Source organism: Pyrus communis, chromosome 1 (genome assembly GCF_963583255.1).
Source record: "Pyrus communis chromosome 1, drPyrComm1.1, whole genome shotgun sequence".
Lineage (NCBI taxonomy): Eukaryota > Viridiplantae > Streptophyta > Magnoliopsida > Rosales > Rosaceae > Pyrus > Pyrus communis.
In genome coordinates, this window is record NC_084803.1 from 896,056 (window position 1) to 911,074 (window position 15,019).

General features: G+C 39.2%; 2 protein-coding genes across 3 annotated transcripts; one reads left to right on the forward strand and one right to left on the reverse strand.

The window, feature by feature from the left end:
- Positions 1 to 304: 304 nt before the first annotated feature.
- LOC137744148 (protein DECREASED SIZE EXCLUSION LIMIT 1) lies at positions 305 to 4,566 on the reverse strand. 2 transcript variants are annotated; one of them, XM_068484027.1, is made up of 15 exons: positions 4,486 to 4,566; positions 4,221 to 4,375; positions 4,074 to 4,136; positions 3,911 to 3,970; positions 3,752 to 3,808; positions 3,415 to 3,626; positions 3,168 to 3,226; positions 2,990 to 3,083; positions 2,770 to 2,836; positions 2,124 to 2,206; positions 1,932 to 2,023; positions 1,436 to 1,542; positions 1,253 to 1,316; positions 904 to 1,011; positions 305 to 738 (listed from the first exon to the last, which is right to left on the reverse strand). In XM_068484027.1, exons 2-14 carry the CDS (start codon positions 4,328 to 4,330, stop codon positions 913 to 915), a joined length of 1,167 nt encoding a protein of 388 aa, XP_068340128.1. In that variant the 5' UTR covers positions 4,331 to 4,375; positions 4,486 to 4,566; the 3' UTR covers positions 305 to 738; positions 904 to 912. The 2 variants fall into 2 exon arrangements, with proteins under 2 accessions (XP_068340128.1, XP_068340121.1); XM_068484020.1 differs by lacking the exon at positions 305 to 738 and having other exon boundaries at positions 814 to 1,011.
- A 1,245-nt stretch (positions 4,567 to 5,811) lies between these two features.
- On the forward strand, positions 5,812 to 14,771 carry LOC137734793 (lysine-specific histone demethylase 1 homolog 3-like). The gene is made up of 9 exons (XM_068474079.1): positions 5,812 to 5,998; positions 6,130 to 7,931; positions 8,397 to 8,538; positions 8,697 to 10,973; positions 11,122 to 11,215; positions 11,334 to 11,827; positions 11,937 to 12,653; positions 12,810 to 12,884; positions 13,209 to 14,771. The coding sequence occupies exons 2-9, from the start codon at positions 6,463 to 6,465 to the stop codon at positions 13,272 to 13,274; spliced, it is 5,334 nt and encodes a 1,777-aa protein (XP_068330180.1). The 5' UTR covers positions 5,812 to 5,998; positions 6,130 to 6,462; the 3' UTR covers positions 13,275 to 14,771.
- The last annotated feature ends 248 nt before the right edge of the window (positions 14,772 to 15,019 follow it).

Here is a 15,019-nt window from a genome sequence, read left to right on the forward strand (position 1 = left end):
TTTTTCATGATTGTATAAATAAAATTCAACCTAACGGATGATTTGACGCAAAATCGAGCATAGGAACATTGTAGATTTTATACAACCAACTTCACTCATGGGATAAGGCTTGAATGTTGTTGTTGCATAAAAGTAAAAGTCAGCGTTAATTCGTATTGTTTATTGTAAAATCAAGTAATGGTGCTATTTAATTGAACATGTAAAATGACACTTTCTAATATTAACATTGACATGACAAACACAAACGTGTAAGTTTTATATCTCGTAAGAGTTTAATCCGTTATCTACATTATATCTTCTCCAATTTAACCATATTTACTATCTTCTTCAAAACATGTCATCTAATTAGGTATAACTTAATTAGCACAATTTAACATCACTCCAATACGCAATTTTCTTGCCAAAACTGAGTGGAATGAGTTTTTTTAGGCAAATCATCTGTTCGTGTAGGATGTCACTAATAAGCAACTAAACCAGCCAGCCTGCTTAATGAATGGCTCTTGGGATGCAGGTCATGCTTCGAGCGAAGGAAATGAGGTTGGTCTTAAATTTTCGGGTGCCTTGTAGAAGACTCACTCGTTAGGGACCTCGAACCACATTGTTTTCGTATCCTAAAAAGAGACACCACATGGTTCAGATTGCACGAGCTCAGACAGTATGAGGCCATCAAGTTCGAATGGACGACTCATGTCGGACGCTAAATCTGTTCAGAATAAATTGAACGACGGGAGCAGCCACCTAAAGTGATAAAGAAGTCCAAAATTTCGACTTAAATAAGGTACCCAAAGGAAGCAAACGAAAACAACACAAGCAGAAAGAACACATTTGTAACAATACTGATTACTAATGATTTTCTGTTAAATTAGAGGGAATTTTACCCCATGACCATAGTACAATACAAACCGTATCGTTTTAAGTTCGAGGAGGATAGAGTTCCCATAGAGCCACCGTTGTGTCTTCTGAAGCAGATGCCATTAGCTTACAATCAGCTGAATAAGAAACGGCATTACACTGCAATAAAAGATAAATCCGCATAATCAGGCCCTCGCTAGTGAGAAAAACACCCAAGCCAGATGGAGTGGTGGTTTCAGAGAAACAAAACAGGTGACCAAACAGACCACGGACCCATCAAGTAATCGACAATATTTTCTTTTTTTGTAACACCAGAGCTCGAATTAGAGAAATAACTGCAAAATCCCGAAAATGAGAATCTTTGTGTATCTAATTTCTTGTGTTACTAGGAACATCATACCGTTGCATGGTGATACTTCAATATTGCCAAAGCATTTCCTTTACGATAGTTATATACCCTCACTCTGGCATCAAGATGTAAAGTGAACAAGGGGCAAAGAGAAAAGACGTAAGAATGCAGATCCGCTATGAATGAATTACAAGATATACTTCAAATCTCAAAATGAAAGTTCTGTTCCCAAACCTGTGGTCCCAGCCAGCAGTTGCAAAAATTTTACCATCAGGTCGAATGGAAGTGCTTGAAATTCCAGGTCGTTCCAAAATAATTTCTTTCTTGATCACACACGTACCCTGGGTTGGACAGCACAACATTAAGGCAAAAGAGATGAAGTATGACTTGAATTTCAATTAGAGTAAACAAGCAATAGGCACAAAATCAGAGCATGTATATTTGACTTGGTTGCCTTCTGTAGCTAGTCAGCTACTTTCGCAGCCAATTCTTTGTATATTGGAAATCTTTCAGCTTACACATTAACTGCAATTAAGTATGTTTTAAAAACCTCACAATAATATGGTGAACAATACTCTCATGTTTACATGAACATACAGACCGCAGCTAAAGATTTTTTTATGAAAGGGTAACATTTTCATTGATAAACACCTGGGAAACAACTCTAAGGTTCAGAGGTAGGAGCTGTAAAACATCTAGTCCTACAAACTTACAGACATGACTAAGTTACCATTGAAGGATCCAAACCATACAGCACAACTTTCTCATCTGCAGCTCCTGAGATACCACCATTGCATGACCCATCCACGCATAGACTTAGAACTGCAGATAAAGATGCATGAGGAACATGGCTTATTTCAAAAGGCAAAATGAGAAAGAGTAATACAAATGCATGGGGTTCTTTGGATTCTAGGTCGCTCACCTGGTTCTGAATGAAACCTGACAGAGGTCATTGGAACCCCCGGATTTCTAATATCCCACCAAAGCATGGAACCATCCTCATAACTGTACCATGTAGAACAAAGAAACAAAATAAAAAATCAATATGGGTGCACGCTCACATTGTATAAACAACCTTTAAGACCTGTTATATACACATCTCGATTCAGTACCCCATAAGTTAGAAAGGGAAGGATAACTCATGTATGATACACACATCTCATTCTCACATTGTGCATCAACTCACAAACCGGGTTATCAAATGCTTCTGACCGAATGAACTACATACACCCTGAAGAGATTTAAGATTCCTACAGACAACTAGTCAAGAAACTCATGACATATGATTTCTGACCAACCCTTCATAAGCACATTGGTTTGAAAGAAGATGAGGAAAAAGCACAGTGGTTTGAAAGAAGATGAGGAAAAACAAATTTGAGCGATCTTCATAGAGTCTGACAACAGACACACAGAACAAACAAAAGAGATTCTACTGCGAGTAGATGAAGATTATGAAGTCAAACATCATTAAAACCAGAGACACACGGATGAGCTACATTTCTATCAAAATTTTGATCAGGTACTCGGGCTTCATAAAACATAGAAAATGAGAAGTGAAAAGAATATACCCAACCAAGACATTTAGGAATCCCTGTGATTCAGATGGTGAGAATGCTTGAATAGCCATGCACATTCCTGCCAAGAACCAAAGGCTATATGTCAAAAGTAGATGAAACCAACACGGAAGGATGAACAGAAAAGTGATAGCCCAAAACCATCTGGTATAAACTGAAACACAATCAAACCCGGACACTAGTAAGCAAAATGTTGAATGAATTAGAAAGGGACCTCTCTCCTTGGAAGAAATACCCGGGGAACCACCAAAGCAGCTTTGAGGAAGCCGTGCAAACCTTTCTGCAGTATTTAGATCCCAAATCTCAACCTTTGCAAACCACATGAAGGTAGTGAGTAATCGGGGCTTCAAAAATGAAAATCAAACTAGACATACTCAAGGTTAGATACAAACCTCAGAAGTCTGCTCCCCTGCTACAGCGACATATTTAGATAATTCATCTTGAGTATTTTCTGTTTTAAAAAACTGTCTATCAACATTCTTGTTTCTGAACTATAACAGAGCAATAAAGAGAAAACAAATTGAAAATACAGTACTAACAGATATATCTAAAGTCTAAGCCTTCATCTCCTGCGAGAAAGTAGCTAAAGTGCACAGAAAACACTCCTGACCGGAATATCAGTTTCAAATTTAAATAAACCTTCAAAGGCGCTGGGATGCTCAGGCAGATTCCCTTCAACGTTGTCTCTACTATCATCTAGAGTATCTTCATCAGTGGTCCCCCTAACCCTTATGTCCTCTCCATCATGAAACCTAACCCCGTCCACTCGTGTAGAACAAGATTGAGGCCTCTTCACCAAGGAAAGTTTACAAAAGTGGTAAGAGTTTGTCTTGATTGTAACAGACGGAGTCCTACCAAGGCGATATCAAGGTTCAAAAGTAATGAGGCACATGCCATGATCAAAAATAACAAATGAAGCAGTGTACAATGGAAACCGAATAACTATAGGCTACAATTATGGGAATTAGCTAAGAACCTGGGCAGACCTCCACCTTCAATATCCCAACATTTAACCGTCCCATCCCTGCCCTGGCTACACCAACATTTTCAAATTCAATTCTACTACTAATACAGAAAGTGTGTGTGTGTGTAGCCAATAAACAAATAAAAGTAGAAAAAATGAAAAGAAAATCACCTGATAACTCTGTTGGCAGTACAAGCAACAGAAGCAATACCATGTGCTGCATTATGCACCCTGAAAAGTTGCAAATAAATTTTTACTTTTCATTCCAAAAACAAAAAAAAGATATGAACTTTATAATCATAAAAATAAAATGGAAAATTGGTATTAAAATTACCCAGCTGATGATACAGTCCGATGCTGGATAGTATCCCAAATCCTCAGCTCGCCATCCGATGAACTAGAACAAAAAAAAAGCACCAAAATTTTAATTTTTGAGAAATGATAACAAAAGGGTAGGTTGCATAAGTGTACTGAATCGTACCCGGTGAACAGGAGTGGTTGGGAAGGATGAAAAGAGAGGTCCATGACGGAGGCGCGGTGGCCCCTCAGAACTGCCACTGGGTCCGGCAGCCGTCTCTGCTTGCTGCTCATCGGAACTGCTTTCCCGAGTCCGGCGCTCGGTGGAGAAGCTGACTGCTGAGGAGTGAAAACGAGGACCATGAATTTTCAAACACCAATTCAATTGAATTTTCAAACCAAATTAAACACCTTCATAAATTTGAAATTATCCCAATATATAAGCATACCTGTAAACTTGGGTTGGGCAGCGCCAGTCGTGCTCTGTTCTACCGAAGGAAGAAGAGGAACGCACCAGAAGTTGGAATTTTCTGTAGTATGAACGACAAATCATAGCTTGCTGTTTGTGGGCTTTTTACTATTATTAGAAGATGGGCCGTCCTGTTCCCCATGAGAGCATCCGACTGGTCCGGCTCGTGTCCACTTCTAATTTTATAGGTTACTTATAAATGAATTGTTATTAGCATTTCAAAAGTTTCATTCTACATTCCAAATTTTCTATATTAGGAAAAAAATATATAAGGAGTGTAGAATGAAACTTTTGAAATGTCAATAACACTTTCCTACTTATAATGTTGAAACGAATATATCCAAATTTATGCGAAGTTTTGAACTCCTTTAAAATTTTTATTGAATACCAGTGAATTTTTATGAATTCAATTAAAATTTTGATGAAATACGACCCCTTATATAACAAGTAAGAAAATAAATAGTTTAGGGGCTACTGCTCACGTAGTCGATTCTTTACTGGGTATTTAGATAGTTTTGTAACCACTTTCGTTTTTTGGGTTAACAATTCTGTAATCACTTATTAGGTGCATTGACTTGTGAAGTTATAGAATCTTTTCATTTTCCAATTTAAGCAAGAGAATATAAATTCTTTTTTCTAACAAAAATTTAGAAAGAGATTAGTTGCTCTCGCCATCAACGTCATGACATATATAAATTCATTTTCACAATCAAGAATCTAACCCAATCTTTTAAATGGTATTTGAATTCACCTCAACATTTATATGAAAATATATCTTTTACAAGGCTAGAAATACACGACTAATATCAATTAAAAGTTTGGCAGTATAAAAATGCATGTTATGAAATATTTGAATTATGATGAAGTATTTTGTACTATTGAGGGAGCTTCACGTATCAAAACATGAGAGGCCAACATGAGCGTTTAACAGATTTTGAATCTCTTAGCTCATGAATCAACAATTAATTTTGAGTTGGATGATCTCGTTGTGATATTATATTAAAGCTAAGTTATTCACGTAGCAGGACCTAATGTTTTAATTAGAGTTAGATTATTTATGTGTTAATCTAACATATTTAAGGATTTCATGTGCTCTCATATTACCAAATACTCACAAATAGACAATTGATGTTAACGTTATTAAACTATAAAAGATACTTGTATAGTGTGTTTTTCCCTTCCAAAATGGCAATTAGATTACTAAATAATTATTATTTAGAAAAGAATCATAATGAAGTCGTGCCATCCGTAGTTGTCTGCTCCCACAGACACTCTCATTTCTCTCGTACAAATCTTGTCGGGCAAAAAATCCCTCCCCAATACGTTCCCATTTTTATTTTCCTTTTCTTTTTATTTCCACCCCGTTTAATTTCTCCCGCGGCGCACTTTATACAGCAGACCTTCCCAATTTTCCTACGCGACGCTAACGTGCGCACTTCACTCCCTTCGACGAATCCATTAACGCCACCGCGGTAGAGCTCCGCCGCACACAGGTCTGACCTCCGCCACCCCGCTCTTATCCTCTCATTAGGGCTTAGTAACTGGATGAAAAACCCTAGGTAGATTTTATATTTTTTTTAATTCCTTTTTTTTTTCTTTTTTCTTTCTGTATTTTCAATGGTAGAATTTCTCGATTGAGGACTTAAGAGTAGAGGGAGGCCATTGGCAGAGGGCGGAGAGGAGCTTACTCGTTGGCAGAAGCTTATCGAGGATTTGAATTTTGCAAGTTTTAGAATTGTGAATGTTTGTGATTGTCTGCGATTTGATGGGTGTTCGGATTTCTAGGTGTGGTTTCAATTTATGATGATTGTAGCTGAATTGCTCAAGGGCGGGGTGCATGTGAATCATGAGCTTTAATTTTTTGACAATAGAGAAGTGGAAGGTGATGATTGGTTTCCCTGATTTGGGCACTGAAGCTGGATTAGGGTTATGAAAGACTCCGTTTTCGTAAAAAGATATGGTTGACAAAATGGATGGGGAGGAGAAGAAGTCCGGCCTTAAGATAAGATCGAAGTTTGTCAAGGCGAATATGGTTGACTCTGAGGATGATGAGCCAATTGGGTCACTTTTGAAGTTGAAGAGGCAGAGAAACCTTAAGAAGGTTAAGGGTGGCGGCGAAAGGGGCAAGATGGTTGACGATGAAGAAGAGGATTTGGGGGGCCTGGATGATACTTTGGCAAGTTTGAGGAAGAAGTTGAAGGGTCCCAAGAAAGATTATGGGACTGGAACTATGAGGGGAAGGAGTTTTGCTTTGGATGATGTACAGTCTGTGGATCGGTCCTCTAATGGGCATGTGGACGACGGGGGTTTGGATGGAAAATCGGTGTCAAGGGTTTTAGAGAAAGATCCTGTTATGGGTGATGATGGATCTGATGTGACTATCAATATAGAGGTAGAAAACAAGCTTAATGGAAAGGGAAAGAGACCCAAGATTTCAGGGTCTCTGGGATTTGGGGAAGGTTCTAATTGCCTTTTGGATCATCATCCGGAAGATTCATTATCAGCATTTTCCCGGAAGTCACAATCTGGTTTGATTATGAATTCTCGTGCCTCTTCAAGTCCTAAAGAGAAGAGTGGTTCTAAGGTTATGGAGGATGGGTTGAACACCATGCCTTTGGCTTGTTCAAATCCATTGGATTCCTCTGATCAGTGTAAGGAAGATGAAAGTCAAAGTTTTGATGACAGAGCCTCTAACCGTCACAGGGAAAATCAAGAGACATTCGATGATAAAAAGCATAAAAGGCCCTACAAAGTCATTTCAGAAGATCGAGTTCCTCTCTACTCACATTCAGGATTTGATTCCAAATTGATTAACAATGAAGCCATAGTGGATCCTTCTGGTTCAAATTTTCAAGAGGGACCATGCAACTCAGATGAAGTTAATGATGGAGGCAAAAAACATTTGACGCAGCAAATGCAAACTTTTGAGGATGGATTGAAGAACTGCTCTATGGGAGGTAATTGTAATGGTCTAATTTCTTACACTAAGAATCCTGGCCTTGCTTCTGGTCCTTTGCGTGAGGAAAATGATGTTCTAAATCATGATCATCTTATCACTAGTGAAGAGGCTGATGAAAATGAGAGTTTCCCAGAAGACACAGCATCTCTTCCAGATGTTGAAAACAAAAACACTAAGCTATCAGCTGTCCAGCGTGTGGGGCGCATTGTTAGAAAGCGTAGGCATGGAGACATGGCTTATGAGGGGGATGCTGATTGGGAGGTATTGATAAATGATCAAAGTTTGGATAGTGACAATTTGAGAGTGAAGTTTGATTCCTCTTCAAGTATCGGTACAGAATCTGAAAGTGGTGAGGCTGCAGCAGTGTCTGCTGGTCTTAAAGCTCATGCAATTGGTCCTGTTGAGAAGATCAAATTCAAGGAGATCTTGAAGCGCAGAGGTGGGGTTCAGGACTATTTGGGATGCAGGTTAGTAGTTAATTCTGAAACCTGCATATAATAGGGGTTTCTTGTACAAATCGCAATCTTTCAGAAATTTGTACTTGATACTAATTATAGCTGTTACTTTATCCATTTTACTTGACAATTCTTACTAATTATTCAAATGTTTTGGTTTTCTGTCACATCCTACTAATGCTAAGTTCTGTTTGGAGGGTCGAGTTGTCTTTTTAAATTTTGATGCCGCTTTACTTAAGTTGACATTAATAAAATTGATGGTATATTTATGTTTGTATTATTGGCATTTTGGTTTAGATTTTTTTTTCTCTTCTTTAAGTGGTTGTGTCCAAGTTTTGAGGTGTGGTCTTCTCTTCTTTTGAATGAAAATATCATATCAATTTTTCAATGTAGTTCAAATGTTTTTTTCTTCTGGTTTAATTGTTTTGCCTGATAAGCTCTACCTTGTTTAGTTAATCACTGCTTGGTGCAATACAGGAATCAGATCCTTGCTCTGTGGAATAAAGATGTTAGTCGAATTTTGCCTCTCGCTGACTGTGGGGTAACATGTACTGCTTGTGCGGATGAACCACCTCGTGCTTCCCTAATTAGGGATATTTATACATTCCTCGATCTCAGTGTAAGTCTATAAAGCCTTTTATGGATTTTTATATGTGCCAGTTCAATATTGATCAATCTTCTTCTTCTTTTCCTAGTGTGTTTTCATTCTTGCATTTCCTAGGGGAGGATTGCATTATTAGTTTGTCTCATCTTTCCAATGTATGAAAACTTGGACAGGGCTATATAAATATTGGAATTGCTCGTGAGAAGGATAAAGCAGAATCTGGTCCCAAGCATGACTATAAAATTCTGAGAGAAAAAAATTTTGAGGAAATTTTTGGGGTTTCAGTTGCTGATTCAGAGGATGGAGTTTCCTTTATCACAGGCCAGGTTAAGAGTTCTAAAACTAAAATTGATGCGAAGAGTGGTGTCATAATTAAAAGTGACAACTTGACTCAGGAAGTCACAAAAGACAACGGGCTTGTAACCACAGCGGCATTGGAATTGTCCAATACAAAAAACCATGCTGAGTGTGAGGCTGATCACCCGGAAAACACCAGTGTTGATGCAAGGTTACAAAGTAAATTGGACAGTATGGATGTTTCAAGTAGTGATCCAGTTAGTGAGACATTGGGTGATGGAGGCATCCCTCTTGAAACTCCAGAGTTAAAGAATGTATCACACAGTACTCAGTGTGCATCACAAGATCATGCAGTGAGGAATAATAATCCGCAATGCTGTCTGGAAGTGAAAAAGAAGATCATTGTCATAGGTGCTGGTCCTGCTGGATTAACTGCTGCACGCCACTTGCAACGTCAGGGCTTTTCAGTCACTATATTGGAAGCTAGGAGTAGGATAGGGGGCCGTGTTTATACAGACAGGTCATCTCTATCAGTTCCTGTGGATCTTGGTGCTAGCATTATAACTGGTGTTGAGGCTGATTGGGCGACTGAAAGACGACCAGACCCCTCCTCTTTGGTTTGTGCACAGCTGGGCCTTGAGTTGACTGTCTTAAACAGTGATTGCCCTCTTTATGACATTGCAACAGGTGAAAAGGTTCCTGCAGATCTGGATGAAGCATTGGAAGCAGAGTTCAACAGCCTTCTTGATGACATGGTATTGCTTGTTGCACAGGAGGGAGAACAGACAAGAATGTCTCTCGATAAAGGTTTGGAACATGCCCTCAAGAGGCGTCGTATGGCAAAAACAGCGACCAGTGTTGAAGAAAAAGAACTGTATGGTTTAATGGATGGTTTCATTGATGCCAAAAAAAATATTGATAGAGCTGAGAAAAGTTGTCAAAAGCTAGAGCTTTTGAGCCCTCTTGAGAGGAGGGTCATGGATTGGCATTTTGCCAATTTGGAATATGGTTGTGCTGCTCCGCTGAAGGAGGTATCTCTCCCCAACTGGAACCAGGATGATGTTTATGGTGGCTTTGGAGGAGCTCACTGCATGATTAAAGGGGGTTACAGCACTGTTGTTGAGTCTCTTGGAGAAGGACTTCAAATTCACTTGAATCATGTAGTCACTGATATTTCATATGGCACCAAAGACACTGAATTGAACACTAACCGGTGTAACAAAGTCAAGGTTTCCACATCTAATGGCAGCGATTTTTCAGGAGATGCAATTTTGATTACAGTGCCTCTTGGGTGCTTAAAAGCAGAAACCATCAAATTTTCCCCACCATTGCCCCACTGGAAACGTTCTTCCATTCTGCGGCTTGGGTTTGGAGTTCTTAATAAGGTAGTTTTGGAATTTCCAGATGTCTTTTGGGATGATTCTGTGGATTATTTTGGAGCAACTGCTGAGGAAACAGAACTGAGGGGCCAGTGCTTTATGTTCTGGAATGTCAAGAAAACCGTCGGGGCGCCTGTTCTCATAGCCTTAGTGGTTGGTAAGGCAGCCATAGATGGGCAAAATATGAGCTCTTCTGAACATGTTAACCATGCGATAGTGGTTCTTCGTAAATTGTTTGGAGAGGCTTCAGTACCTGATCCTGTTGCATCCGTTGTGACAGATTGGGGTAAGGATCCTTTCAGCTACGGTGCCTACTCATATGTTGCTGTTGGAGCTTCGGGGGAAGATTATGATATACTAGGGAGACCTGTTGAGAACTGCCTATTTTTTGCTGGTGAAGCTACCTGCAAGGAGCATCCTGACACTGTTGGTGGTGCGATGATGAGTGGCCTTCGGGAGGCAGTGCGTATAATTGACATACTGACTACTGGAAATGATTACACAGCAGAAGCAGACGCCATTGCAGGTGTTCAGAGACAATCAGATTCTGAAAGGGCTGAAGTTAGAGACATAACAAGGAGACTTGATGCAGTTGAACTTTCAGATGTCCTTTACACGAACAAGGAGGCCCTACTCCAGGACATGTTCTTTAATGCAAAGACTACCAAAGGAAGGTTGCATCTGGCCAAAGAGTTATTGAGTCTTCCTGTTGAAACCTTGAAGTCCTTTGCTGGCACCAAAGAAGGGCTGACTACTCTCAACTCGTGGATACTGGTAATTCTGCATCCATATTTATCATCATTCAATCAAATATGAATTCACAATATGTTGACTCACACATATTTTGTTGTTTATAGCATCCAATGTTTGCTTTCTTGGAGATTTTGTATTTCTGAGGGTATAAATTTCCTTGCTACAACAGGACTCGATGGGGAAGGCTGGGACTCAACTCTTGCGGCATTGTGTTCGGCTCCTTGTGCTTGTTTCAACAGACCTACTGGCTGTGCGCTTGTCTGGTATTGTCTCCTTATTTCTCGATCTTTATCTACTGGCTTTCCTATGTGCATTAATGGGTATCATAATCATTAGAATGTATTTCTTCAAAATTAGTTAATCTCTTGTTTGTTGGTGCAGGCATTGGGAAAACTGTACGAGAAAAAGTTTGTGTACATACAAGCCGTGATATACGTGCCATAGCAAGTCAGCTGGTTAACGTGTGGCTTGAAGTTTTCCGCAAGGAAAAAGCTTCCAATGGTGCGTTGAAGTTGTCAAGGCAAGCAACTGCTGCAGATGCATTGAGGAGAAAACCAATTAGAGATCCATCTTCTGGTAAGCCGCCTCTACACACATTTCATGGTGGTTCAGAGCACAAAGGAAGCTTACAGGATTCAGCATCGACCGCAAGCCATTTGCCTTTGAATGCAAATGGTAAGAAAGTGAATGGCAAAACCATTAAGGGTGAAACAGAAAATTCCTCAAAATCGGAGATTAATTCGTCAAGGCTTCGAGGTTCAACTGGCAGACCACATTCTGAGCTAAAGGAGAATGACGTTGCTGTGACAGAAGCAGAACGAGCTGCCATTGCTGCTGCTGAAGCAGCCCGTGCAGCAGCACTTGCAGCTGCCGAGGTTTGTTTCCCTTGATTCTACTCAATTTAGTGTGATATAGTACTGCCTACCCCCTTCCTATTTGTGCCATTGTGTTCTACAGGAATTTAGTTATCGTTGTTCATTGTAGGCATATGCATCTTCAGAAGCCAAGAGTGGTACTCTGCTTCAGCTTCCCAAGATTCCCTCATTTCATAAGTTTGCTCGACGGGAGCAGTACCCTCAAATGGATGAGTATGATTTTAGGAAGAAGTGGTCAGGTGGTGTTTTGGGTAGACAAGATTGTAGATCAGAAATAGACTCAAGAAACTGCAAAGTTAGGGACTGGTCTGTTGATTTCTCTGCCGCTTGCGTCAATATTGATAGTTCAAGAATGTCAGTCGATAACCTCTCCCAGCGGAGCAATCCAAATGAGACTGGTAGTCAAACAAATTTCAGAGAGCACTCAGGAGAGAGTGCTGCTGTCGACAGCAGTCTTTATACAAGAGCATGGGTTGATACAGCTGGTAGTGCTGGGATAAAGGATTATCATGCCATTGAGATGTGGCAATCTCAAGCAGCTGCAGCAGACCCTGATTTCTTCCATCCAGAACCGTATATACATGACGAGGAAGATTCAAATACGACTTCAAGAAAACACAGCTGGAAGCATGAAGGACCTGTGAATGAGGGCTCTGTTTCCCAAGTTACCGTGAACAAGGAGTCGTTAAAAAATCATCATCGAGGAGCAGATAATATTAAGCAGGCGGTTGTCGATTATGTGGCATCATTGCTTATGCCTCTTTATAAAGCTAAAAAGATAGATAGAGAGGGATACAAGTCAATCATGAAGAAAAGTGCTACCAAAGTTAGTCATTTTTCATTTTTCCTTCCTGTCATACTAAACAGAAAATATACCAATGTTTCCAGTCAAATTTTGTTGCAATTTTGTTGAACTCAGTTTTGCAACTATTCTTATTGTTTTTATTTACAGTCTTAAATTTTTGGGGAATTCAATTTTCAGGTCATGGAGCTCGCCACAGACTCAGAAAAAGCCATGGCTGTTTATGAGTTTCTTGATTTCAAGCGCAGGAACAAGGTATTCTTCCATTTTTTTTGTTATAATAAGTCATATTTGTCTTTCCATGCTTACTTTAATGAGTTTTTTTTTGAGTCATTAAAGTGATTTCCTGGCTGATTTTTGAAATATTTTCCAACGGCTTTCTTCACCTGACGAGCAAAGAGAATACAAAATTGTTGGCAACTTGAAATTTTTGTACATGCTATCCTGAAAGTTTTTTTACTGTACATCAATTTGCGCCAGGAAATGAACAGAAGTTTTTTCATTAAGAAATATAATATATGCTGCAGTGACATTAGTTTCTTCTTACCAAGTTCCTTTTCAATGATTTAAAAACTGCAGATCCGTGCTTTTGTGGATAAATTGATTGAGAGGCACATGGCAGCAAAGCCCACGGTGAAATCTTGATGGTCTCTTGGGTTAATTGACCTGTGTTTGTGCATGACTTCTGTACGGTACATGCAGAAGTACATGCAGAAGTCTGTTGTTCCCGGATGAATTTACAGCGTAAGCTGGAAGTGGTGGCGCACAGATAGAATCAAATTAGATCTTAATGAAACTGCCAACAAACACTTTTGTAATTTGGAAGGAGCAATGGAAGAAAGGCATGGGGTTTGTTGCCTGTCAATCCGGGCATCTTGGAAGGCAATTATCGTTGGTCAGTGCAACAGGGATAACCATTTTGGATACAAATCTAAGTTAACGAATTTGCTCAAGGCAGGTTGCTGTGTCCATTTCAGTTACATGCATCAACTTGGTATGGAGATGATAGTAGATTGCATTTAGAAGTTGGCTTGTCGTCCATCAAGGATGTATTTCTAGGGCTGAAAAATTAAGACCCTATTTTTCATTCAGGGATCCTCAACGAGGACAAACTAATTCCTGACTTTTTTTCTTTTTATCATTTTTCCAATGTGTACAGAGTAGGATTGTGTTAGCTCGACAAGAATACAGAACATTTTTCCATGGTGGCCAAAGTACTTTAATATGTTATGGTTACGCTTTTGGTTTTACAGAATCACTAACTTCACATTTGCTCACCATTAAATTGAATGAAGGAGTTGCATATTTCTCTATTAGAAGACACTGAGGGATGAAATATCTGCTTTCTGAACTTTTTTCCTCTCTGATTATTTGCCTTGGGTCGGGAGGCTTTTCTATTCATGTATGATGTATGCGTTAATAGTTTCAACTTCTTGTTCCAGCTTCCAAAATAGTTATTCATTTGAAAGCATACATGTAATAGTGGTATTACATTGAAATCCAGAAATAACCGCAGGTATATTTTGTTATAGTTGTTCTGTTATATATCTAAAACTATGCTTACACAGCTGTATGCAGTTTTAGCTTCGATTATGGTTGGATTGCATGATGAATGCCAGGTTTTATCTGTCATATTGAAAAGCATTTTCACTCATTCTATTGTTTTCAGTCTCTGATTACGCCTCTGTTTGATTGTTGCTAGGCCAGGATAGATGTTTTTGGCTGTTCAGATGAAGCAAGAGGTATGCGCTCTAGCCTCTATATCCCCACATCTCTTGATGCTAAGATATTTTGAAGATTTCTTTGATCAACCCTTGCCTGATTTATGTTCAATGTGCCAAACTGTTGGCAGATGCCATGGATTGGAGATGAAATAGTCTAATAGATGTGTTTATTTAACATGTTATGTGTTTTTTTGCCCGACATTCGTATTTAGTTCCTCTCAGTTGGGATTCCTAATATCTTACATGGCGGTGCTGTAAGTATGCCTTCATACGTTGTGTTTCACGCTTTGTTGCTTTGACAATTGACATGAGCTTTTTTATTTTTCTTGAAAGTTGGTAATGGTATCTATTCCATTTGAGCGATTAGTGTTACCCGGGTAGTGGAGATATCATATATAAGTATTCTCCTTCCTTTTCATTTGGGGTGAGGTTCAAATGATACCGGGCATTTGAAATTTGTCGTTTCATATGCAGTGTCCGTGTTCAATGATTTCGAGATGAATTATTTGTTGCTGTCTATCATTGTTTACGTGGTCTTTTATACTGTTAGGCAAACATTTTTTTTACGTCTACTTTTGACAAACTAAACAAATAGCCAGAATTCCAATGTACGTACCTGCTGTTATGTTGAAAGCAATTGTTTACAGGAAAGTGGTCGTCTCATCC

What these genes read in the sequence shown, in the direction of transcription:
- LOC137734793 (XM_068474079.1), top strand. Translation starts at nt 6,463, where the DNA reads ATGGTTGACAAAATGGATGGGGAGGAGAAGAAGTCCGGCCTTAAGATA. An exon ending in CAGGACTATTTGGGATGCAG is followed by an intron (nt 7,932 to 8,396) that starts GTTAGTAGTTAA and finishes GGTGCAATACAG; the next exon opens with GAATCAGATCCTTGCTCTGT. An exon ending in CAGCACTTGCAGCTGCCGAG is followed by an intron (nt 11,828 to 11,936) that starts GTTTGTTTCCCT and finishes TGTTCATTGTAG; the next exon opens with GCATATGCATCTTCAGAAGC.
- LOC137744148 (XM_068484027.1), bottom strand. Translation starts at nt 4,330, where the DNA reads ATGAGCAGCAAGCAGAGACGGCTGCCGGACCCAGTGGCAGTTCTGAGG. An exon ending in GCATCCCAGCGCCTTTGAAG is followed by an intron (nt 3,227 to 3,414) that starts GTTTATTTAAAT and finishes TTTTTAAAACAG; the next exon opens with AAAATACTCAAGATGAATTA. An exon ending in TATTTCTTCCAAGGAGAGAG is followed by an intron (nt 2,837 to 2,989) that starts GTCCCTTTCTAA and finishes GGTTCTTGGCAG; the next exon opens with GAATGTGCATGGCTATTCAA.